Here is a 24973-nt window from a genome sequence, read left to right on the forward strand (position 1 = left end):
AGGAAGACAGATTGAACTGACTGAACCGAATCTGTTCGTCTCCACTCGACTCTCGCTGCAAGACAACGTCATCAATTTGGGCACCAGGCGTGTCCATTTAGCTTTCCCAACAGACAGAGAGACGGAAAAAACGATTGTCATCATAAGCTTAGCTGTTGCTAAGGACAGCGCGTGTGAAAATAAACTAGAAGACATTGTAACATTTGTGGCGTCTAGGCTATTCATTGTTTATGACAAGGATATCAACTTGTCGATTCAAGAACTCTTGGAAAATGCTACAATCTCTAACTAGTAATTCGTGTGTGCGATTGATCGAAAGTCACAAATCGACATGGTATTTTTTGTTTTTAGTCCTGGGCTATATTCTGTATCTTATATTCGGAGCTGTTGTCTTTTCCTCGGTGGAACTGCCTTATGAAGACCTTCTACGCCAGGAGCTCCGAACCATCAAAAAACAGTTCCTCCAAGATAACGAATGTCTGTCGGAAGAACGCCTCGAGGAGTTTTTGGAGAAAGCGCTCGAGGCCAGTAACTATGGAGTGTCCATTCTCAACAACGCATCGGCAAATTGGAATTGGGACTTCACCTCCTCGCTGTTTTTCGCCAGTACTGTATTGTCTACCACAGGTGAGTCAGTCAGTGTCCCATTTTTAAGTGTAGACTACTGCTTTTCAGCCATCTATCGATGGAACGTTGAATGACATACGGGGCTTGAAGGAGGTGATGCAGCATCCGCGTCAAAACGCGTTCTGCGTCGGCGCATCGCTCCCAGAAATGAATAGGTGCAATTCAGAAATGTTTCTTTTTAATAGCTCTATTTTCAGAAAAATAAGGGAGTTGCTTGCTTACGTAGTCATGTCTAGTGGTAATATAGTTGATTGTTGTCATACGCGTCTTGTAAGGTAGGTACACGACATTCCTGAAAGCAGGTTGCCTTTTTTTGTTGCCTGTGACACTGAAATGTACCCTTTCGTGACACAGTACACCCAAGTAACACCTGCCTACGTTACCCGAGCTCAGCATTCTGTCATGATAATATACAGTATGCCCTCAATGTCTGTCTGCCTGCTTGTCTGTGTTTATGCATTGAGCAAGGGCACGTTCTTTCTCACACAGTGAACACATTTATCCTTTAAAAAAGCCTACAAGCCTGGGTCTGTAGTTTTGGACACTCCCACCAATGATTACCGACTTGAAAAGAAATCAACACTTTGTCCTCAATTCCGTTTGAGCCTAACTTTTCAAGTTACAATATATGTAATTGTATGTAGGCCTAACATAAGTCATGTTTAGGGATGGGATACCAACATTACATGCTTCAGATCAGACCGCAAAGGCGTTTCTTTTAAATAGGTGTTACGTATAACAGCCTCCTTATCATATAGTCTATTGCGTAAAAGGCCTACATTAGTTTCATGTCTCTGTAGATCTTTGGTCCTAACCCAAGTGATATAAAGACGCTCAGAAGTTAAGCTATCTTTGACTGTCCTTCCAACATGTAGGCCATTTTGAAATTGTTGTCTGAGTTGATGTTGCACCTTAAGTCCAAGGTGATACATAGGCTTAGTGTGTGGTCCCATGTAAATAGAACAGTGCCACAAGGATAGGCCTAACGCTGGTTAATATGGGTGTGCCGATTGCAGACAATCCGGTTTGACAAGATTAGGGACCCATTGTCATTTAGTACTTCCATGAAATGACTCAAGTCACCAACCACAGTTCCTTCTCAGTCACATTTTCCTCACACAGGAATCTGTAATTTTTTAATTGCAACAATGAAACACAAGAAAATATACAATAGTCACAATACAACCAGAGAGATCCATGAAAAAGTAAAGTACAAGGGAAGCTATGGTGTCGAGGTATTCATTTCACAGGTGGTATAGAAGAACTCTCTCAGTTCTGGTCCTTATACAATCCACCAAGCAATGGTGGTAGTAGCCCATTACTGTAGTAAAGAGGTGGTTTAGACTAGCAATAACTTTCCTTTCTCAGAGGGTAACTTACTTTTTGGTGTCAGGTCAATCACACATGGTAATACTTTATATTCAATCTCTCAATTTTCCATCAGCTCTTCTTGTCCTAACCGTTCATCACATTACTTGATAGAGATACTTTTACTGCAGGATAACATTCCTGACAACTTTTTTTTAATACGTTTTGACATAGTAAAGATATCAATGACAATGTATCATGGTAGGCCATCTCTGACATGAAGTAGCTTAGTTCCCAATCTGCATGGTTGTGTTGGAGGGCCATTGCATTTAAACCACTCATGCTAGGAACACTTAACCAAAACATGCTACATTCTCTTTTCTTTTAATGTCACCTTCTCGTGTCTGTGCCATGAGCTACAGCACAGAGTGCTCATCCCCCTCTGCCGTCATGGCTATGCTGGTTTGCCTGTCTACATGAGATAATGTTGTGTTGCTCCTTCCTATTGTTGTGAACAGCTCTAAAACCAGCAATAGACGATTGTCATGACTACTGCCTTGTAGATGTGGAAAAAGATGAGAATGTTGGAAGCATATAAGGCTTTTCCAAAGAAACAAAGACTTAAGCTACTGACAATAGATATCTTGTTTTGTGGTTCAGAAACCAATTAAACAAAAGGAAAGGGTGCAGCTCATCCTTTTGTCTAATCAGTTTGCTGATAATCTGTGAAGTTTTCTCTTAAGGGGAGCACTTTCACTAATTGGGTGTGTGCAATGGGCATATTTTTGGCTTTGTTAAGAACCACAAATCCTTTTAAATGTGAGTTTTCTATAGGCTACATTTCCATTGCTCATTATCTCAACTAACCTGTCCATGTCCCTTTGTTTCAACCAGGATATGGCCACACCGCTCCACTCTCCGATGGAGGCAAAGCCTTCTGTATCGTCTACTCTGTGATCGGCATCCCCTTCACCCTCCTCTTCCTCACCGCCGTGGTCCAACGCATCATGGTCTTCAGCACGCGCCGTCCAGTCATGTACGTGTCGACCCGCTGGGGCCTGTCCAAGCCTCTCGTAGCCGTGGTCCACGCCACAATCCTCGCCATCCTGGCTGCTTCCTGTTTCTTCCTCATCCCGGCGGCCATCTTCTCCTCCCTAGAGGAGAACTGGAACTTCCTGGAGAGCATCTACTTCTGTTTTATATCACTAAGTACCATCGGACTGGGAGATTATGTACCAGGGGAGTCCTTCAACCAGAGGTTCAGACAGCTCTATAAAGTCGGAATCACTGGTGAGTTTTTATTTAATTAATTTTTTAAGAACAGAGGGGTGTACTACTAAGCATGATCAAGGAGTTAGCTAACTTTGATAAAGAACCAGAAATAACTGGATATTGTATGTTCAGCTGTTTGAAGCTGATGCGAAAGACGCAAAAACGAAACTTAATGTGAAGTATAGAAATAGCTCACGTAGCACAGATCTACCGCTTCTTAAACATGCTTTCAATGAGATAGATATGTGAATTTGGTCAGGTTGACCAAAAGGTTACATATTTCAGCTTTAAGAAAGCTAAGCTTAGAAATGTGGTTTGAGTAAATTAGACCATGTCCATTTCAAGATCCTATTTTAAAAACATTTTACAATATTTAGGCAAGTTAGCTGGCTAACTTTCTGACCCTGCTTTGTAGTATACCCCTCTGTTTACTCCCTTGTTTGTAAACAATGTCTTGGTGCTGAAGCAATACATTGTTTCTTTACTATCATGTTGATCTCATGGACTGTTACACAGTCCTTACATCCATAGCTTAATCTACGAATTTGAGAGAGGTTACATTTCTCCAGCTGTGTCCCTCAGCTCTATAGTGACAAAAGTGGTGGGGCTGCTGTTGAACGAATCTCAGATGGTGGCTTTAAAGTTTGATGAATGATACCATATTTGGTTGCCTCTGATTAAAGCAAACAAACATCCAGACAAATATAGAGAGAGCAACAACATCTTGAGGCTCTGAATTCTCTTGGACAGTTTCTCATTCTGTTTAGAAGCTTCAGATTTGAAAGACATCTTGAGGCTAAGAATAGAGAAAAATACTGATTTTAACTTAAAAGGGTGTCCTGTATATTTGATGTGAATTGCCTTCAGTACTTCTGGCATGTTTTTTAAGTTTGACTCTAAGAATCTTCACATATCTTTCCTTAAAATGATCTTTCTCGATCAGTATAGTTGGTCACATTGGAAACACAGGAAAGGCCTGGCAAAGCCTAATGTGTTGATGTCTAACTTCATGTAGTGCATCAACATTTTAGTTCAGTAATGGTTATGATCAGTGAGGGGAAAACCAAAACCTTTCCACTTCATGCTGCTAATTGTGATCAGCAGCTCTCTCTACCCCCTAGTGGTAAGATTAGGTCACAGCAATAGAAAAACGGATCCTGTGAGGTTATGTTTTCCATGCTAGGAGCTACGAGTCATCACTGGCTCATTGAGAGTTAGAAAAGAGGAGGAACGGAGAACTGAAGATGGTCTATTCAGTAGTGGTTGTGTGGGGGATTGTGGGAGCAGGGGGCATTCCAGAATGTGTTTGTAGCAGACTGTTTTGCAGGAACTACTACTCCCTCCTGTCACTAGACAGACACCTCTCACTGACTAACTGTTTCTCTCTCTATATCATGCTGTATGACATACTATTAATAATACTATACCCCTGGGCCCCACCCACTCACTTCTCTCCTACTCCCCTTAACATTCTATTTATTTTTTAGGATCCCTATTAGCCGGCGCCAATGGCGACAGCTAGTCTTGCTGGGGTATGACGCAAAATGAAAAAGACATTAGACAGACTACAATTTACATGATTGTATTTAAGTGTGTGTGCGCGCATCCATTAGTTACACATACTGTACATGTCAGGACATACACACAACTAGGTCACAAAGGGGAGAGGTGTCACTTTATTTGTTATTTGAAACCAGGTTTGCTGTTCACTTGCGCTATATAAGATGGAAGGGAGTTCCATGCACTCATGGCTCTGTATAATACTGTATGTTTTCTTGAATTTGTTCTGGACCTGGGGACTGTGAAAAGACCCCTCGTGGTATTTCTGATGGGGTAAGTGTGTGTGTCAGTGCTGTGTGTAAGCTGACTGCAAACAATTTGGAATTTCCAACACATGAATGTTTCTTTCCTCAACGCTTAGCCAAGAGACTGGCATACATAGTATTAATATTAGCCATCTAATAACTATGATGAGCAAGACGTGCCCCTCTGTTCTGGGCCAGCTGCAGCTTAACTAGGTTTTTCTTTGCAGCACTTTCTATATAAGATAAAACTAGAGCCTGCAGGACTTGCTTTGTGGAGTGTGGTGTCAAAAAAGCAGCGCATCTCTTTATTACGGACAGACCTCTCCCCATCTTTACAATTTAATCTATATTTTTTGACCATGACAGTTTAAAATCTGAGGTAACGCCAAGTAATTTAGTCTCCTCAACTTGTTCAACAGCCACACCATTCATTACCAGATTTAGCTGAGGTCTAGAATTTAGGGAATGACTTGTACCAAATACAATGCTCTTAGTTTGAGATGTTGAGCACTAGTTTATTACTGGCTACCCATTTTAAAACAGACTGCAGCTCTTAAGGGTTTCAGTGACTTCATTAGCGGTGGTTGCTAATGCATATATCGTTGAATCATCAGCATACATGGACACATGCTTTGTTTAATATCCGTGGCAGGTCATTGGTAAAAATAGGAAAGAGTAGAGGGCCTAGAGAGCTGCCCTGCAGGACACCACACTTTACATGTTTGACATTAGAGAAGCTTCCATTTAACGAAAACCCTTCTGACTTCTATTAGATGGCACTGAATCCACGATATGGCAGAGGTTGAAAAGCCATAACACATACAATACCAGTCAAAAGTTTGGACACATCTACTCCAGGGTTCTTCTTTACTTTTTACTATTTTCTACATTGTAGAATAATAGTGAAGACATAAACTATTAAATAACACATGGAATCATGTAAACTCAGAAGAAAAAAATACAGCCCTTTTTCAGAACCATGTCTTTCAAAGATAACTCGTAAAAATACAAATAACTTCACAGATCTTCATTGTAAAGGGTTTAACCTGTTTGGGAAAGCGTGCCGCTAGCGAGACACCTCGACAACATCCGGTGAAATTGCAGAGCGCGAAATTCAAATTAAAGTATTATAAATATTTTACTTTCATAAAATCACAAGGGTAATACATAAAAATAAAGCTTAACTTCTTGTTAATCCAGCCAATGTGTCAGATTTCAAAAAGGCTTTACGGCGAAAGCAAACCATGCGATTATCTAAGGACAGCTCCCAGCACACACAACCATACAAACATTTTCCAGCCAAGTAGAGGAGTCAGAAATAGCGATAAAATTAATCACTTACCTTTGATCTTCATATGGTTGCACGCACAAGACTCCATGTTACACAATAAATGTTCGTTTTGTTCGATAAAGTCCCTCTTTATGTCCAAAAACCTCAGTTTTGTTCAGTAATCCATTGGCTCAAAGGTGGTCACAACAGGCAGACGAGAAATCCAAATAGTACCAGTAAAGTTTGTAGAAACATGTCAAACGATGTTTATAATCAATCCTCAGGTTGTTTTTTGTCGAAATAATCAATAATATTTCAACCGGACAATAGCGTTGTCAATATAAAGGAAAAACAACGAATAGGCGTGCTCTAGGTCGCGCGCTCCAAACAGCTCTGGGACTTTCCACTGACCACTCATTCAAAGTGGTCATTCTCCCTCATTTTTCAGAATAAAAGCCTGAAACAATGTCTAAAGACTGTTCACATCTAGTGGAAGCCATAGGGAATGCAATCTGGGTCATATCCCTTTATATGGTGGATAGGCTTTCAATGGAAAAACACCCATTTCAAAATAATGGCACTTCCTGGATGGACTTTCCTCAGGTTTTTGCCTGCCATATCAGTTCTGTTATACTCACAGACATTATTTTAACAGTTTTGGAAACTGTACAGTGTTTTCTATCCAAATCTACCAATTATATGCATATGAGTAACAGGCAGTTTACATTGGGAACCTCATTCATCCAAACTACTCAATACTGCCCCTGGTCCCAGAAAGGTTAAACACTGTTTCCCATGCTTGTTCAATGAACCATAAACAATTAATGAACATGCATCTGTGGAACGGTCATTAAGACACTTACAGCTTACAGACGTTAGGCAATTAAGGTCACAGTTATGACAACTTAGGACACGAAAGAGGCCTTTCTACTGACTCTGAAAAACACCAAAAGAAAGATGCCCAGGGTCCCTGCTCATCTGTGTGAACGTGCCTTAGGCAAGCAGCAAGGAGGCATGAGGACTGCAGATGTGGCCAGGGCAATAAATTGCAATGTCCGTACTGTGAGACGCCTAAGACAGCGCTACAGGGAGACAGGACAGACAGCTGATCATCCCCGCAGTGGCAGACCACTAACAACACCTGCACAGGATCAGTACATCTGAACATCACACCTGCGGGACAGGTACAGGATGGCAACAACAATTGCCTGAGTTACACCAGGAACGCACAATCATCAGTGCTCAGACTGTCTGCAATAGGCTGAGAGAGGCTGGACTGAGGGCTTGTAGGCCTGTTGTAAGGCAGGTCCTCACCAGACATCACCGGCAACAACGTCGCCTTTATGGGCACAACCCACCATTGCTGGACCAGACAGGACTGGCAAAAAGTGTTCTTCACTGACGAGTTGCGGTTTGTCTCACTAGGGTGATGGTCGATTTGCTTTATCGTCGACGGAATGAGTGTTACATCGAGGCCTGTACTCTGGAGTGGGATCAATTTTGAGGTGGAGTGTCCGTCATGGTCTTGGGCGGTGTGTCACACGCATCATCGGACTGAGCTTGTTGTTCTTGCAGGAAATCTCACTTTGTGCGTTACAGGGAATACACCCTCCTTCCTCATGTGGTACACTTCCTGCAGGCTCATCTTGACCCTCCAGCATGACAATGTCACCAGCCATACTGCTCGTTCTGTGCGTGATTTCCTGCAAGACAGGAATGTCAGTGTTCTGCCATGGTTAGCGAAGAGCTCGGATCTCAATCCAATTTAGCACGTCTGGGACCTGTTGGATCAGAGGGTGAGGGCTAGGGACTTTCCCCCCCAGAAATGTCCGGGAACTTGCAGGTGCCTTGGTGGAAGAGTGGGGTAACATCTCACAGTAAGAACTGGTAAATCTGGAGCAGTCCATGAGGAGAGATACACTGAAGTACCTAATGCAGCTGGTGGCCACACCAGATACTGACTGTTGTCTTTTGATTTTGACCCCCCCCCCCCCTTCCCTTTGTTCAGGGACACATTATTACATTTCTGTTAGTCACATGTCTGTGGAACTTGTTCATTTTGTCTCTGTTGTTGAATCTTATGTTCATACAAATATTTACACATGTTAAGTTTGCTGAAAATAAACGCAGTTGACAGTGAGAGGACGTTTCATTTTTTGCTGAGTTTAGTAATCAAAAAAGTGAAAAACAAATCAAAATATATTTGAGATCCTTCAATGTAACCACCCTTTGCCTTGATGACATCTTTGCACACTTGGCATTCTCTCAACCAGCTTCATGAGGTAGTCACCTGGAAAGCATTTCAATTAACTTCTTTGGGATAGGGGGCGATATTTTGATATCCGGATGAAAAGCGTGCCCAAAGTAAACTGCCTGCTACTCAGGCCCAGAAGCTAGGATATGCATATAATTGGTAGATTTGGATAGAGAACACTCAAGTTTCTAAAACTGTTAAAATAATGTCTGTGAGTATAACAGAACTGAAATGGCAGGCGAAACCCCGAGGACAAACCATCCCTAAAAAAAGAAAAATCCTCCTTCCACTGATTTCAATGGCTGGCACTTTTATATTAGGGTGAAATCGTGCCCGATTGTTGACATCTAGTGGAAGCCCTAGAAACTGCAGTTTTTAGAAAGAGTTTCAGGATGGTTTTTGGAAAAATTAGCCAGAAATTGTCGTTTTTCTAGGTGGCTCCCATTTTGGCTGTAGTGTTTTCAAGCGCGTGAATGAGAGCGCGGTCTTTGGTATTTTTCTCCGGTAAATACTAACAATTCTCTGTCTTAAATTGTATTGTTTATTTGCTTATTAGGATACCTAAGGTTTGATTATAAACATTGATTGACTTGTTTGGATAAGTTTATTGGTAATGTTTGGGATTCATTTTGTATGCATTTTGAAGGAGGGAAACCGAGTGGATTATTGACTGAAGCGCGCCAGCTAAACTGAGTTTTTATGGATATAAAGAAGGATTTTATTGAACAAAAGAACCATTTGTAATGTAACTGGGACCTTTTGGAGTGCCAACAGAAGAAGAGCTTCAAAGGTTAGGCATATATATTATATCGCTATTTCTGACTTTCGTGTCGCAACTCCCTGGTTGAAAATGATTTGTTATGCATTTGTGGGCTGGGCGCTGTCCTCAGATAATCGCATGGTTTGCTTTCGCCGTAAAGCCTTTTTGAAATCTGACACGGCATCTGGATTAACAAGTTAAGTTTTATTTTGATGTATTGCACTTGTGATTTCTTGAAAGTTTAATATTTATAGTAATTTGAATTTGGCGCTCTACAATTTCACCGGAAGTTGTGGAAATGGGACGCTAGCGTCCCACTGATCCGCAAGAAGTTAACAGTTGTGCCTTGCTAAAAGTTTAGTTGTGGAATTTTCTTAACTTCTTAATGCATTTAATCCAATCAGTTGTGTTGTGACCAAGGTAGGGGTGGTATACAGAGAGAGTCCTATTTGGTAAAAGACCAAGTCCATATTATGGCAAGAAACGCTCAAAGAAGCAAAGAAACGACATTCCATCGTTACTTTAAGACATGGTCAGTCAATCCAGAACATTTCAAGAATTAAACATTTCTTCAAGTGCAGTCGCAAAAACCATCAAGCGCTATGATGAAACTGGTTCTCATGAGGACCGCAACAGGAAAGGAAGACCCAGAGTAACCTCTGCTGCAGAGGGTAAGTTCATTACAGTTACCAGCCTCAGAAATCGGCAATTAACCTCACCTCAGTCTCTTGGTCACAGCTTTGATGCACCTGTACTGACTTCTGGATGATAGCAGGGTGAACAATCTGTGGCTCAGGTGGTTGATGTCCTTGATAATTGTTTTGGCCTTTCTGTGACATTGGGTGCTGTAGGTGTCCTGGAGGGCAGGTCGTGTGCCCCCTGTAATGCGTTGGGGAGACTGCACCACCCTCTGGAGAGCCCTGCGTTTGTGGGCGGTGCAGTTGCCGTACCCAGGCGGTGATACAGCCTGACAGGATGCTCTCAATTGTGCATCTGTACAAGTTTGTGATGGTCTTATGGTCCAAGCCAAATTTCTTCAGCCTTCAAGCCAAATTTCTTCAGTCCACCCACACTGTGTGTGGGTAGCGATGAGTAACGATGCTTCGAGGGCGGCTGTTGTCGATGTGTTCCTGGTTCGAGCCCAGGTAGGGGCAAGGAGAGGGACGGAAGCTATACTGTTACACTGGCAATACTAAAGTTCCTATAAGAACATCCAATAGTCAAAGGTATATAAAATACAAATGGTATAATAGAGAGAAAAAGTCCAATAATTCCTATAATAACTACAACCTAAAACTTCTTACCTGGGAATATTGAAGACTCATGTTAAAAGAAACCACCAGCTTTCATATGTTCTCATGTTCTGAGCAAGGAACTTAAACGTTAGCTTTTTTACATGGAACATATTGCACTTTTACTTTCTTCTCCAACACTTTGTTTTTGCATTATTTAAACCAAATTGAACATGTTTCATTATTTATTTGAAGCTAAATTGATTTTATTGATGTATTATATTAAGGTAAAAGAAAAGTGTTCATTCAGTATTGTTGTAATTGTCATTATTACAAATACATTAAAAAAATTGTCCGATTTAATCGGCATCGGCTTTTTTGGTCCTCCAATAATCGGTATCGGCGTTGAAAAAATCAGTCAGTCGATCTCTACTCTCAAAGCACATCATGATGACAGAAGTGAGTGCTACGGGCAATAGTCATTTAGTTCAGTCACCTTTGCTTTCTTGTGTACAGGAACAATGGTGGCCATCTTGAAGCAAGTGGGGACAGCTGACTGGGATAGGGAGAGATTGAATATGTCCGTAAACACTCCAGCTAGCTGGTCTGCGCATGCTCTGAAGACGCGGTTAGGGATGCCGTCTGGGCTGGTAGCCTTGCGAAGGTTAACACTCTTAAATGTCTTACTCGCATCGGCCACGGAGAACGAGAGCCCACAGTCAATGGTAGCGATGGCACTTCTCCTCAAAGTGGGCGACGGCGTTTAGCTTGTACAGGAGCAAGAAGTCGGTGTCTGACGTGGCTGGTTTTACCTTTTGTAATTCGTGATTGTCTGTAGACCCTGCCACATACACACGTGTCTGAGCCGTTGACTTGCGTCTCCACTTTGTCTCTGTACTGACGTTTTGCCTGTTTGATTGCTTTATAGGGAATAACTACACTGTTTGTATTCGCCCATATTCCCTGTCACCTTGCCATAGTTAAATGCGGTGGTTTGCGAGAATGCTGCCATCTATCCACGGTTTCTGGTTTGGGCAGGTGTACTTCCTGATGAACTCGGTCACCGTGTCCGTGTATACATCAATGTTATTCTCAGAGGCCACCCGGAATATATCCCAGCCTGCGTGATCAAAACAATCTTGAAGTATGGATTCCGATTGGTCAGACCAGCGTTGAATAGTCCTTAGCACCCCTGTTACTTTGTGTTTGAGTTTCTGCCTAATAGGAAAAGAGAAGCAAAATGGAGTCAATCTGATTTGGCGAAGGGAGGGTGGGCGAGGGGCCTTGTAGGCATCCTGGAAGAGAGAATAGCAGTGGTTGAGTTTTCTCAGCACAAGGACTACAGTCAATGTGTTGATAGAACATCGCTAGCGTTTTCCTCAAATTTGCTTTGTTAAAATCCCCAGCTACAATAGATGCGGCCTCAGGATGTGTGGTTTCCAGTTTGCATAAAGTCCAGTGAAGTTCTTTGAGGGCCGTCATGGTATTGGATTGAGGGGGAATATACACGGCTCTGACAATAACCGAAGATTAATTCTCTTGGTGGGCAATACGGTTGGCATTTGATAGTGAGGTATTCTAGGTTGGGTGAACAGAAGGACTTGAGTTTCTGTATGTTATCACAATCGCACCATGAATGGTTAATCATGAAACAAACACCCCCGCCCTTTCTTCTTCAAGGAGAGTTCTTTATTCCTGTCTGCTCGATGTACTGAGAACCCAGATGGCTCTATGGACGGGGACAGTATATCCCGAGAGAGCCATGTTTCCGTGAAACCGAGTATGTTACAATCCCTGATGTTTCTCTGGAAGGAGATCCTCGCCTTGAGCTCATCTACTTTTTCCAGAGACTGAACATTAGTGAGTAATATACTCGGAAACAGTGGATGGTGTCCCCGCATCTTGAGTCGGACTAGAAGTCCACTCCGAATACCTCTTCTCCGCCGGCGGCTTCTTGCAGCAGCCTCTGGGATAAGATCAATTGCCCTGGGGGTTGCGAAACAAAGGATCCAATTCGGGAAAGTTGTGTTCCTGGTCGTAATGCTGGTGAGTTATCACCGCTCTCATATCCAGAAGTTATTTCCGGCTGCATGTAATAACACAAAAAAACGTTCTGGGCTAATAATGTAAGAAATAGCACACACACAAAACAAAAAAACCACTGCAAAGTTGCTTAGGAGCCAGAGCAGAGCTGCCATGTCTGTCGGGGCCATCTTGCTAATTTGTACATGTAGATGGGGGTAAAGTGACAAGTAGCAACATTGTAAAAACAAAGGGTGGGGGTGTCAATGCAAATTGTCCGGGTGGCCATACTCCCGCCGTCTTTCATATTTGTCATGGTAGCAGCATAGTTGTTACTCCTCGCAGTTCCAGACGGGGCCCAGGGAAGATTGACAACAAAAAAACATCAGGGATCTAGACAGCCACAATGTGCGGTCCCAGCTACAATGACTAACCGCATCGTGGGCTGCGTTCAAGCCCTCAAGAAAACCCTGCTAGCTTGATAGGCAGCTAGCTAGGCACCAAACAGCTCCTCAGACCCGGCCTTGGTTGGATCACTGGACAGTTAGTAGCACGTCGCAGGATCCAAACTCAAAAGGTAGCTTAGCTAGTAACTCAACTTTTTCAATCGACTTTCCATAACCCCAAACCAAGCTTTCCCTCGTACCACCTTCAAGAAGTGACGTGTGCCAGAAAGGAAGTGACGAGGCTTCCTCTACTAAGGTCACCTCCAGGATTGGTAACTACGAATGTATATTTCACCAGCCACATTGGCGGGTGGTCACACAGAGCATTTGGGGAACAGTTTATTTTGGTGTTTTAATCCATAGCCTACATTTTTTGGCCAGTTACATCGTGTTGTTTTTCAATATAAGTTTGCGTTTGCTGCACCTGTCTGCTGCTAGGAACAAATCACTCAGATTTTTTCCGTCACAGGCAAGCAGTTACCACAGTAACGGACCATCCCTTCAAGAGCCAGCTGAAAATTTCTCACCTAATAATTGTGCTTGATTGAGCATGGATCACTCCCAAAATAATGTATTTTTTTTGCTCACTTTTTTATTGAACACAATGGTGTATAGGTACTTTGTAGAAAATAAGTATGCAATTCTTATATAAACATATAAAAGAGCAGATAAATACAAAAAGACCCAGAGTACAAAATAGAATATACAGAACAAGGACAGGTAAACAGAAAGAAGAGGGCAGATGTCACACCCCCAAACACACACACACACTGCTCGGTGACGGGACTAGCACATGCTGCCCAAGGGTAGATTGCAAGATCACAAGTGAGAGTTAAGTGATGTACAAATTCACAGCGCTGAATGGTTCAAATAAGAGAAGTTCTGCCAGATTTGATCACAATTTGATCATTAACTCCAACTCAAAGGATATACTGCTCTCCGGAGACCAGGCCCAAATCCCTGTCCTTTGTGTGAAGAAAAGGCAGAGATAGAGAGGGAGAAGGTCGGGGTGCTGTGTTAGGATGTGAGTAAATTTCCATTACCATCGGTTCTATTGGCCAACGTGCAATCACTGGAAAACACTCGCTATATGGTCGAGACTATCCTACCAACGGGACATTAAAAACATTAAAAACGGTTAAGCCACCAAGCCGTGTGATAAAGACACAGATAATATAGAGCTGGCTGTGTTTTCCGTGCATCACCAGGACAGAGCAGCTACGTCTGATAAGACTAGAGGCGGGGGTGTGTGTCTTTGTCAATAACAGCTGGTGTGCATGAGTCTAATATTAAAGAAGTCTCGGTATTGCTCGTTTGAGGTAGTGTGGTCTACAGCTTATCATGAGGTACCCTATCTACCAGGAGTTCTCATCTATATTATTTGTAGCTGTCTATTTACCACCACAAACTGATGCTGGCATTAAGACTGTGCTCAACAAGCTGTATAAGGCCATAAGCAAACAAGAAAATTCTCATCCAGAAGCAGCGCTCCTAGTGGCCAGGTACTGACCATAATTCTATCCCCCTGATTCCTGCTTACAAGCAAAAACTAGAGCAGGAATTACCAGTGACTTGCTCTATATGGAAGTGGTCAGATGACGCGGATGCTACGCAACAGGACTGTTTTGCTAGCACAGACTGGAATATGTTCCATGATTCATCCAATAGAAGTATACCACCTAAGTCACCGGCTTCAATAAGTGCATTGACGAAGTCATCCCCACAGTGACAATGCGTACATCTCCCAACCAGAATCCATGGATTACAGGCAACATCTGCACCGAGCTAAAGGCTAGAGCTGCTGCTGTCAAGAAGCGAGACACCAATCCGGACGCTCATAAGAAGTCCCACTATGCCCTCAGACAAACCATCAAACAGGCAAAGAGGCAATACAGGACTAAGACTGAATCCTACTACACTGGCTCTGACGCTCGTCGGATGTGGCATGGCTTGCAAACTATTACGGACTACAAAGGGAAACCCAACCGCAAGCTGCCCAGTGACACGAGCCTACCAGATGAGATGAATGCCTTTTTTATGCTTGCTTCGAGGCAAGCAACACTGAAGCATGCATGAGAGCACCAGGTGTTCCGGTGACCACACTCAATACCTACATGTTTCAAGCAAACCACCATAGTCCCTGTGCCCAAGAATGTGAAGGTAACCTGCCTAAATGACTACCGCCCCGTAGCACTCATGACAGTAGCCATTAAGTGCTTTGAAAGGCTTGTCATGCCTCACATCAACCCCATCATCCCGGAAACCCTAGACCCACTCCAATTCGCATACCGCCCCAACAGACCCACAGATGACGCGATCTCAATCTCACGCCATACTGCCCTTCCCACCTGGACAAAAACAACACCTATATGAGAATGCTGTTCATTGACTACAGCTCAGCGTTCACCACCATAGTGCCCACGAAGGTCATCACTAAGCTAAGGACCCTGGGACTAAACCCCTCCATCTGCAACTGGATCCTGGACTTCCTGACAGGTCGACCGCAGGTGGTAAGGGTAGGCAACACACCTAACATGCTGATCCTCAACACCGGGGCCCTTCAGTGGTGCGTGCTTAGTCCCCTCCTGTTCGCCAATGACTGCGTGGCCAAGCACGACTCCAACACTGTCATTAAGTTTGCTGACGGCACAATGAAACGATGAGACGGTCTATAGGGACGAGGTCAGAGACCTGGCAGTGTGATGCCTCTCCCTCAATGTGAGCAAGACAAAGGAGCTGATCGTGGACTACAGGAAAAGGAGGGCAGAACAGGCCCCCGTTAACATCGACAGGGCTGTAGTGGAGCGTGTTCAGAGCTTCAAGTTCCTTGGTGTCCACATCACCAACAAACTATCATGGTACAAACACACCAAGACAAGTCGTGAAGAGGGCACGACAACACCTTTTTCCAGAGTGCCAAGTCTAGGTCCAAGAGGCTCCTTAACAGCTTCTACACCCAAGCTATAAGACTGCTGAATAATGAATAAAATGGCCACCCAGACTATTTACTTTTTATTTTTTACATTAGTTTATTTTCTTAACTCTTCATTGAATTGCATTGTTGGTTAATGGCTTCTAAGTAAATGTGAAAAACAATTTTATTTTTACTGGTTGGTTAATCTGTTCAGGGTTTCTGACACTCCCAGGTTGATCAGAAGCTGGTCTGGGTCAATTAGTCTCCAGAACTAAAGAGGATCCCAAAAATTCCACACCAATAACCATGCAAGTTAGAACGTAGGGCAAAGCAGTGGAGTAGTGTTAACTCACATAGGGGAGGTATCAGGAAATATGCTATGCAGCTTAGTTTTGGAATAGTCTAATGTCTTGATTTGTATGAGACGATGTCTGTAGTTAATTGAGCAGGTGTAGATATGCTCCAAGCTCTCTTCCCAGTCTGCTACAGAAATGTCAGTGCTTAGCTCTTCCTCCCATTTTGCCTTAATGGCATCTGTAGAAGGTGTGCTAATAGATTGAAAAGCGTCATATAGATTATATCTGTTTGCCTGAGGTGGGACAACTTTTTATGCATCTGTCAAACATGGAAGGTTTAGCATTTCCAAATGTAGGAACATGTTTTCTAACAGTCTCTAATCTGTAGGTATCTGAAAAAGTTACTTCTGGGAAGATTGTATGTTTCCCTCAACAAATCAGAGGCAAAGCTCCCTTCTATATATAGATCCCCTATGTTATTGATCCCTAGCTCTCCCCATTGCTCAAATGTGTTATCAAGGTTAGAGGGGGCAAAGGAGGGATTCCTCGCAATAGAGAGCAGGAATGATTTTGGTTAAGATGGATCTTAATTTGCTTCCAGATACGAACTGTGTTATGTATAATAGGATTGTTACAATAACGTGACATCTCCAAATTGACGGGACAAAATCACGGCGCAAATAGAGCCCAAAAACTTTTATTCATGAACTTTTAGTCATTGTTCTCCGATTTTTATTTCTTTGTCTGCTTCTACATTTCTACTCCTTTCAAAATGTTTCAGAGTAGATCCCTGCCCTATTAAAGTTCAGCATTTTGTGGCAGGGCAGGCACTTTGTTGATGTTCAGTTGTAGAACTGTTTTTATTATTGGTTCTAAATTATCTATTTTAACATTGCTGCGGGGACTTACTTCCATTTAGTGAGGTCGGGCACTGATGTTGGGCGATTAGGCTTGGCTCACAGTCGGCATTCCAATTAATACCGAAGGTGTTTGATGGAGTTGAGGTTAGGGCTCTGTGCAGGCCAGTCAAGTTCTTCCACACCGATGTTGACAAACCATTTCTCTCTGGACCTCGCTTAATGCTCAGGGGGGCATTGTCATGCTGAAACAGGAAAGGGCCTTCCCCAAACTGTTGCTGTTGCGTTAAGATTTCCCTTAACTAGAACTAAGGGGCCTAGCCCGAACCATGAAAAACGGCAATAAACCATGTATTCCTTCTCCACCAAACTTAACATTTGGCACTGCATTGGGGCCAATTCAGCCGTCAGACTGCCAGATGGCGAAGCGTGATTAATAACTCCATAGAATGCGTTTACACTGCTCCAGAGTCCAATGGCGGCGAGCTTTATACCACTCCAGCCGACGCTTGGCATTGCGCATTGGGATCTTAGGCTTGTGTGCGGCTGCTCAGCCATGGAAACCCATTTCATGAAGCTCCAGATGAACAGTTCTTGTGCTGATGTTGTTTCCAGGGGCAGTTTGGAACTCTGTAGTGAGTGTTGCAACCGAGGACAGACAATCTGTATGCGCTTCAGCACTCAGTGGTCCCGTTCTGTGAGCTTGTGTGGCCTACCACTACGCGGCCGAGCCGTTGTTGCTCCTAGACATTTACGCCTCACAATAACAGCAGTTACAGTTGACCGGGGCAGCTCTAGCAGGGCATACATTTAACAAACTGACTTGTTAGAAAGGTGGTGTCCTATGACGGTGTCACGTTGAAAGTCACTGAGCTCTTCAGTACGTGCAATTATGCTGCCAGTGTTTATCTATGGAGATTGCATGGCTGTGTGCTCGTTTTTTATTTATTTATACACCTGTCAGTGTGTAGCTGAAATAGATGAATCCAGTAATTTGAAGGGGTGTTCACATACTTTTATCCATATAGTATACATTGGTTAAAAAACGCAGGTCACAAAAACTAAATGAAATTAAGCTAGATACCCCATTACTTAATAGAAATACACTTAGTTGTTTTTGAAACATTTAGAAAGCATACTCTTCTGTTTTTGTGTAATTATGGAGAAAATAATATTTTGTCTCTGAGAAAATCTGATCACCTCTCACCTAGTGTTGCTTCCTCTTCTAAGTTCAGCGGCTGCCGTGTCAGCAGAGGTCTCGTCGCCAAACTAAGACCGTCGCCGAACCGAAGACTGTTCAGCAGAGTTGTTCGAGGAAGGCGCCACAACTCTCACTTGAGTGTTTTTACCTACTTATTTTCAGATTTTATAATTTAGCTCTTTTGTAGCTTGTGTGTGTTTTCTATCCCAGTTCACTATTCTCCCTGTAGACTTTACAGATGCTTCCCACCCGCTTGACACCTTGATAACCCCATTTTCTGATGATGGCTCACCACTCTTCGTACTTGGCGACTTCAACCTCCGGACGTCTGCTTTAGATTAATTTCTTTCCAACTCTCTTTCCCCTCCTTGCCTCTTTTGAACTCACCCTTTCCCAGTCCCCTCCCACTCACAAGGCAGGCAATARGCTCAACCTCATCTTTACTAGAGGCTGTTCGCCTACTAATCTCACTGCAGCCCTCCTCCAGGTCTCTGATCACTACTTTGTTTCCTTTTCTGTCTCCCTTTCCTCCAACCCTAGCCACTCAACCCCTACCCAGATGTTCAAAAGCCGTCGCAATCTTTGCTCTCCTCTCTCCATTCTGCTAAATCCTTCTCCCTCATGTCTCCTACAAGCATTTCGCTACACTCGCATTAACATCTGCTAACTATGTGTATGTGACAAATAAAATTTGATTTGATTCCTTCTGCCTTTTCAACCCTACTCTTCCCTTTCCGCATCCTATGACTCATACTATCCCCTTTCTGGCTGGCCTGTTCCGCCTCCCCCCTTGCTCCGTGGCTGAGTGATTCATTGCGAACTTACAGAACAGTTCTGCTGGCAGCTGAGCGAAAATGGTGGAAAACACAATTTCTGGAGGACCTATCATCCTTCCACTCCTCTCTACCTAACTCTGTATCTCCTGCTAAAGTCTCACTTTCTATCACTTTACATTTCAAGCTTCTGCCTCTAACCCTAGTAAACACTTTTCCACCTTCTCCCTCAATCCTCCACCCCTCCCTCTCTGCAGACAACTTTGTCAACCACTTTGAAAAGAACGACATCCGCTTCTAATTCACTCAGCCTATTGAGACCACTGGTCCCACTTGCACAGAACTACCCTACGCCTTGACATCTTTCTCTCCTGTCTCCAGATGAAATACTTAGACTAGTGAGGTCCGGCCGCCTGACAACATGCCCGCTCGACCCCATCCCCTCCTCCCTTCTCCAGACTATATCTGGAGACCTTCTCACTTCCCTCATCAACTCATCCCTGACCACTTGCTGCGTCCCCTCTGACTTCAAAATGGCCCAAGTCGCTCCACTCCACAAGAAACCAACACTTGACTCTGACGTCAAACTGCAGACCGGTATCCCTTCTTTCTTTTCTTTCCGAAACATTTGAGCGTGCTGCCTCTGACCAACTCTCTCTCAGAACGATATTAGTGATGATAACCAGTCTGAATTCAGGACTGGTCACTCAACTGAGACTGCTCTTCTTCACGGAGGCTCTTCGCACTGCTTCTGTTCTCATACTCTTAGATCTATGTGCTGCCTTCGACACCGATAACCATCATTTCTTCCTCTCCACCCTCTCAGGGCTGGTCATCTCAGGCACCGCACACTCTGATTACAGGCTGCTCCTACCAGGTGAATTGGAGAGGATCTGTCTGCACCACGTACTCTCATGTCTGGTGTCCCCCAAGGCTCGGTTCTAGGCCCTCTTGACTCCGTCATATCCTCACATGGTTTCTCCTATCATTGCTATGCGGATGACACTTAACTACTTTTCTCCTTCCACCTTCTGACACCCACATGGCAACACGCATGCCTGGCAGATATCTCCGCTTGAATGTTGGCCCACCTCCTCAGCCTCGACAAGACTGAGCTGCTCTTCCTCCTGGGAAGGCCTGCCCGCTCAAAGACCTCTCCATCATGGTTGACAACTCCATGGTGGCCCCATCCCAGAGTGATAAGAACCTTGCCATGACCTTGGACAACACCCTGTCATTCTCTGCAGATATTAAAGCAGTTCATGCTCTACAACATCTGTAGAGTATGACCCTACCTCACATAGGAAGCGGGCGCAGGTCCTAATCCAGGCATTGTCATCTCCCATCTGGACTACTGCAACTTGCTGTTGGCTGGGTTCCCCGCTTGTGCCAACAAACCCCTGCAACTTATCCAGGACGCTGCAGCCTGCCTGGTTTTCAACATTCCCAAGGAAGCTCACATCCACTACAAGACCATGGCATTTGCTTACCGAGCAGCAAGAGGAACTCTGTCCTGGCACCCCAATGAGTCCCTGCCCATCTTCTGAAAACATCTGAAACGTTACCTCGTTAAAGAGAATCTTAAAAAATCCTACAGCATCCCCCCTTTTGTGAACTAACACGCACATTTTGTTTTCTCTTACTAGCTTTAACTTTGCTGAGAGCTACTTTGCGGAAAAATGTACTTACTGTGATATGTGGTTGTCCCACCTAGCTATCTTAAGATGAATGTACTAACTGTAAGTCACTTTGGATAAGAGCATCTGGTAAGGTCACCTCCTCTCACCTAGTGTTGCTTCCATTACTAAGGTCACATCCTTTCTCCGGCTCAGCTACTGTTGGTTTAACTCATCTTTCCCTCTCAATTCAATGAGCATCATTGGCATGAAACCCCATGAGTAAATATTGCTAAAGATTTTATTTTTATGAAATGCAACATCACTCTCTCCGTCTCTGCCGCCCCCCTCAGTCTACCTCCTTCTGGGCCTGGTTGTGATGCTGGTGGTCCTGGAGACCTTCTGTGATTGATAATGGTTCCTCTAGTAACCCCTTGTCTGTATTATTCCTTTTCTCTCTCCAGTCTACCTCCTTCTGGGCCTGGTTGTGATGCTGGTGGTCCTGGAGACGTTCTGTGAGCTGCAGCAGCTGAAGACCCTGAGGAAGATGTTCTATCTGAAGAAGGAGAAACCACAGGACCGCCTGGCAATACTGGAGCACGACCATCTGTCCTTCACCTCTGTGTCCCACCAGACCAACTCCACCTCGCTCAGGGAGGACAAGACTAAGGACGTACCCTTCGTTAGTGTCCCCGTGCTGGCCTCGCCTGGTGGAGATGACCCCATGATTAACTAGAAGGGGGGAAATAGTTAAAATGTTGCAGTGAAATAGGCAGGAAACTAGGGAAGGACAAGGAGAGTACTGAAGGGGGGGGGATGGTGAAACCAAGTTTGCATCCCATTTCGCTATCCTTCTTTTGAAGTGTGCACTGCCTATCATGAATTCTCTAGGTGAAACTTTAACGTTAGCTGAAACTCTCCCCAGTGAACGCTTACACCAATTCAATGCTTTTTAATGAAAAGGGTAGAGAATTGGGATGCAACCTACGGGGGGGGGGGATACAGAGGACTCTCGTAGAAGGATATTTGTGACTACATAACTTAAGCTTCAGCATAAGGATGCATTTTAAAAACAAAAGCTCAACTTCAAACCATTGTTGGTAATGTTGAAATTGAACGATTGTCTTTTAGCCCTTCATCATCCATGAGAAATTTAACTATCACTCTCTTAATGATGAAAAATGAACATATTGTGCTATACTGCATAAACAAGATCTGTATTCACAGACATAGGAAAAACTTAATATAGCCTTCATATGTATAGCTGATATGTACGCTGGCTAACTTAATGGTAAGGGAAACGCCTGCTATAGCTTCGTGCATTTTCAAAATCCTCGCTCAGAACAGCCATGCTATCAGCTGTTCTCATGGATGGAATAACATTAAGCACATACTGTATCTATAATGCATTATGAACTCGCTCAGAGCAAGTTATAAGGCAGTCGTAATACATAAGCACAGATATGGGCTTCATAGAACTGACTTGACTATAGCACATTAGGGAACATTTAATAGGACATCCACCTTGTAAAATGTAACTGAATGTCACATTGTGCCGTAATGTGTCTGTATACATATACCTTAAGTACTATTTTACAGGAGTTTAATGGAACACATGTATTCAGGTTAACTGTATCAGGTATACAACAGTAGCACATTTCATTGTTGTAAATGCTCTGTGTATTAATTACAGTAAGACATTTGTTTGATGCTAGTTTAAAGTACAACTTGTAATGTTATTTTAAGGTAGTTAAATGTTTCATGTCTTGGGCTGTACTGTGTGTATTTATCATGTTGATTCGTCTAAAAGAAAGGGATTTACTGTGCCTAATATGTGGTTTATTGAATGTTAAAGTGACAATTATAAAAGCTTTTAAACTAAATTTTTAAGGGGAAAAAGAAAGGCAGACCCCAAGCAGTGTACGCTACTAGAAGAAATGCTGCTATTTAAAATGAAAAAGGGTCAGTTGCTCATATAACATGGCCCTTTTTTGCAGTGTATTTTCATCAATTATTTGAACACAGCAGGTTACTGTAACTCTTGTGACACCACTCGGAAATGGGAAATTACTGGGTTGAACATTTTGTACCAAAATAATTGGTTCTGGAAAGTACAAAAGTAATTTCCCCGTACCTCAGATTGAAAGCTGCAATATGTAACTTTTTTGGCGACCTGACCAAATTCACATATAAATATAGATCTTTCATTGAAAGCAAGTCTAAGAAGTGGGAGATTTGTTCTATGTGTGCTATTTCTATGCTTCCCGTAAAGTTTAGTTTTACTTTTAGATTTGTACACCAGCTGCTTATAGCTGAAAATAAACATTTTGGTTATGGAAATGATACATAATTTCACAGAGGTTTAGATGGTACAATGATTCTCTACACTATACTTGCTTGTTTTGGCACCATATAAACTGAAATTAGGTGTACTATCTGAATTTTGCCAACCAAGAAATGGGGGATCGATTTCTGCATAGTGCTACTTTAAGTGAGAGGACAAAGAGGGGCAACAACTGAATTCATAAGAAGTCGTTTTAGTAGGCTGTTTGTATAAAACTTCAGGACTGCTCTGTGACACAAGACATTATTTGATACTGGAAATCTCTATTTAAAGATGAGAATATAAACTGTTTTTGAACCAAATTTAGAAAGAGCCTAGTATTTTTGGAGGATGTAAAGTGGAGTGTTTACGAATGTGTATTTGTGATTTATGCAGATGATGATTTAAAGTAAAGGTACTCCATGAGAGCGTCATTGTGAGAGAAACTTGAAGATAGGAAACACTGATTGACAGACAGGACTGCTTTACAGTGCAATGCAGTCAAAACATTTCCCTTGACAACTCAAACTGATTTTCAATAGCAACATAATGAGTTATCTGACATATTGTCCAAAGATCTACAAAAAATGTACTACATTAACATTTAAGTTAAGATGTACATCAAGGAACATTAATTGATTTGCTTGTACATATTTCTCCTGACTTGATGTCATCCTGTATTTGGAAGTAATTTGCTTGTAGCCTACAGTACAAGCTGGGTTGCTTTTGTAAATACTGGTAATATTATTTCTACAGATTTAGGATCTTAATTTGATTACCCTTTTGTTTCAGAGAATTTGAAGATGAGCTTTGTGATTTACATAAATTCAGTGAAAACCCACACTAACACATGGTTATATTAACAGTATTGCACTTTTTATGTAGCCTACTTTTGTCCAGCTAATAGTTTAACCACCGATTAAGCAACGTCATGGACTAAACGTTCAAATCCTGTTGCTGCAGGATTATTTTGCTGTGACAATCTAGATCAAATTAAGATCCTACATCTATAGGACAGACTAGCCTATATCATACACTACTCAATCATACTATATGAGTACATTTTTCAGATGGGACAGACTTTTATAGCACCAGACCCTACCTGATTGTATTGTACCAGACAGAAAACTGCTGTCCATTCTTGAGAATGTAGACGTTTCATTTTCAACATATGTGTGTGTTGTGTTGTGCAGAATTATGTTTTATAGATCATCTAAGAATGTTTCAGGGTTTTTGTTTTAACTGTAGTTCTTTCCACAAAACTCTTCTACATCGCACAATGACAGAATGAGTAGAAGCCTTTAACATTGTCAAGAATGTTTTCTTTTGAATACCAGTTTAGCAAACAGAGGAATTGTATGTAAACGTGTTGGTACTTTTGTTAATTGGCCAAAAGGGAGAATGACAATCTCCCCCTGGCTAAGGGGACTTGACAGTTGCAGTGATATTTTTACTGTTATAAATATTTTGTCTGAAATGCATTGTTCTATTCTTTAAATTATTTATAGATATGCCACATTGGTCTTATAGCACACAAAACTGTCGAAGTCCTTGTCAATCCTTGTCAGTGTTATTGTGTGGTGCATGCGCTATTTCAGTCGCCTGTGTATCTGTGCAACAACAACACCTGTATATTATTGTGCTCTGTCGAGTTTCTCATAGAAATAAATGCAGATTTAGACTCCCATAATGCAGCGTGGGAATTTACTGTTAAATTGTTTGAAAGCTATTGCTCTATTTTCAAACCATTACATATGCCGCATTGGTATTATTGCACACAAAGACTGTAAATGTGGGAATATAATGTAGAGAAACACCAACATGCTCTCGTCGTGACCTCTTTATCATCGGGCTACGATGATTGTCATTGCGCTCCAATCTGACATCTACATAAGTGATAATGCCGGTGTTTGGAGGATATATTGGCACGGGTGGTGTTAGGCCCGAGACTAAGTCAAGGGCCGGCAAATCTCGCCAATATATCCTCCAAACACCGG

General features: G+C 42.7%; 1 protein-coding gene across 1 annotated transcript; it reads left to right on the forward strand.

Annotated features, from left to right (window-relative positions):
- Positions 1-34: 34 nt before the first annotated feature.
- Positions 35-24453, forward strand: kcnk1b (potassium channel, subfamily K, member 1b). The gene is made up of 3 exons (XM_023993610.3): positions 35-627; positions 2830-3225; positions 21118-24453. The coding sequence occupies exons 1-3, from the start codon at positions 231-233 to the stop codon at positions 21387-21389; spliced, it is 1065 nt and encodes a 354-aa protein (XP_023849378.1). The 5' UTR covers positions 35-230; the 3' UTR covers positions 21390-24453.
- The last annotated feature ends 520 nt before the right edge of the window (positions 24454-24973 follow it).

Source organism: Salvelinus sp. IW2-2015, linkage group LG8, assembly GCF_002910315.2.
Source record: "Salvelinus sp. IW2-2015 linkage group LG8, ASM291031v2, whole genome shotgun sequence".
Lineage (NCBI taxonomy): Eukaryota > Metazoa > Chordata > Actinopteri > Salmoniformes > Salmonidae > Salvelinus > Salvelinus sp. IW2-2015.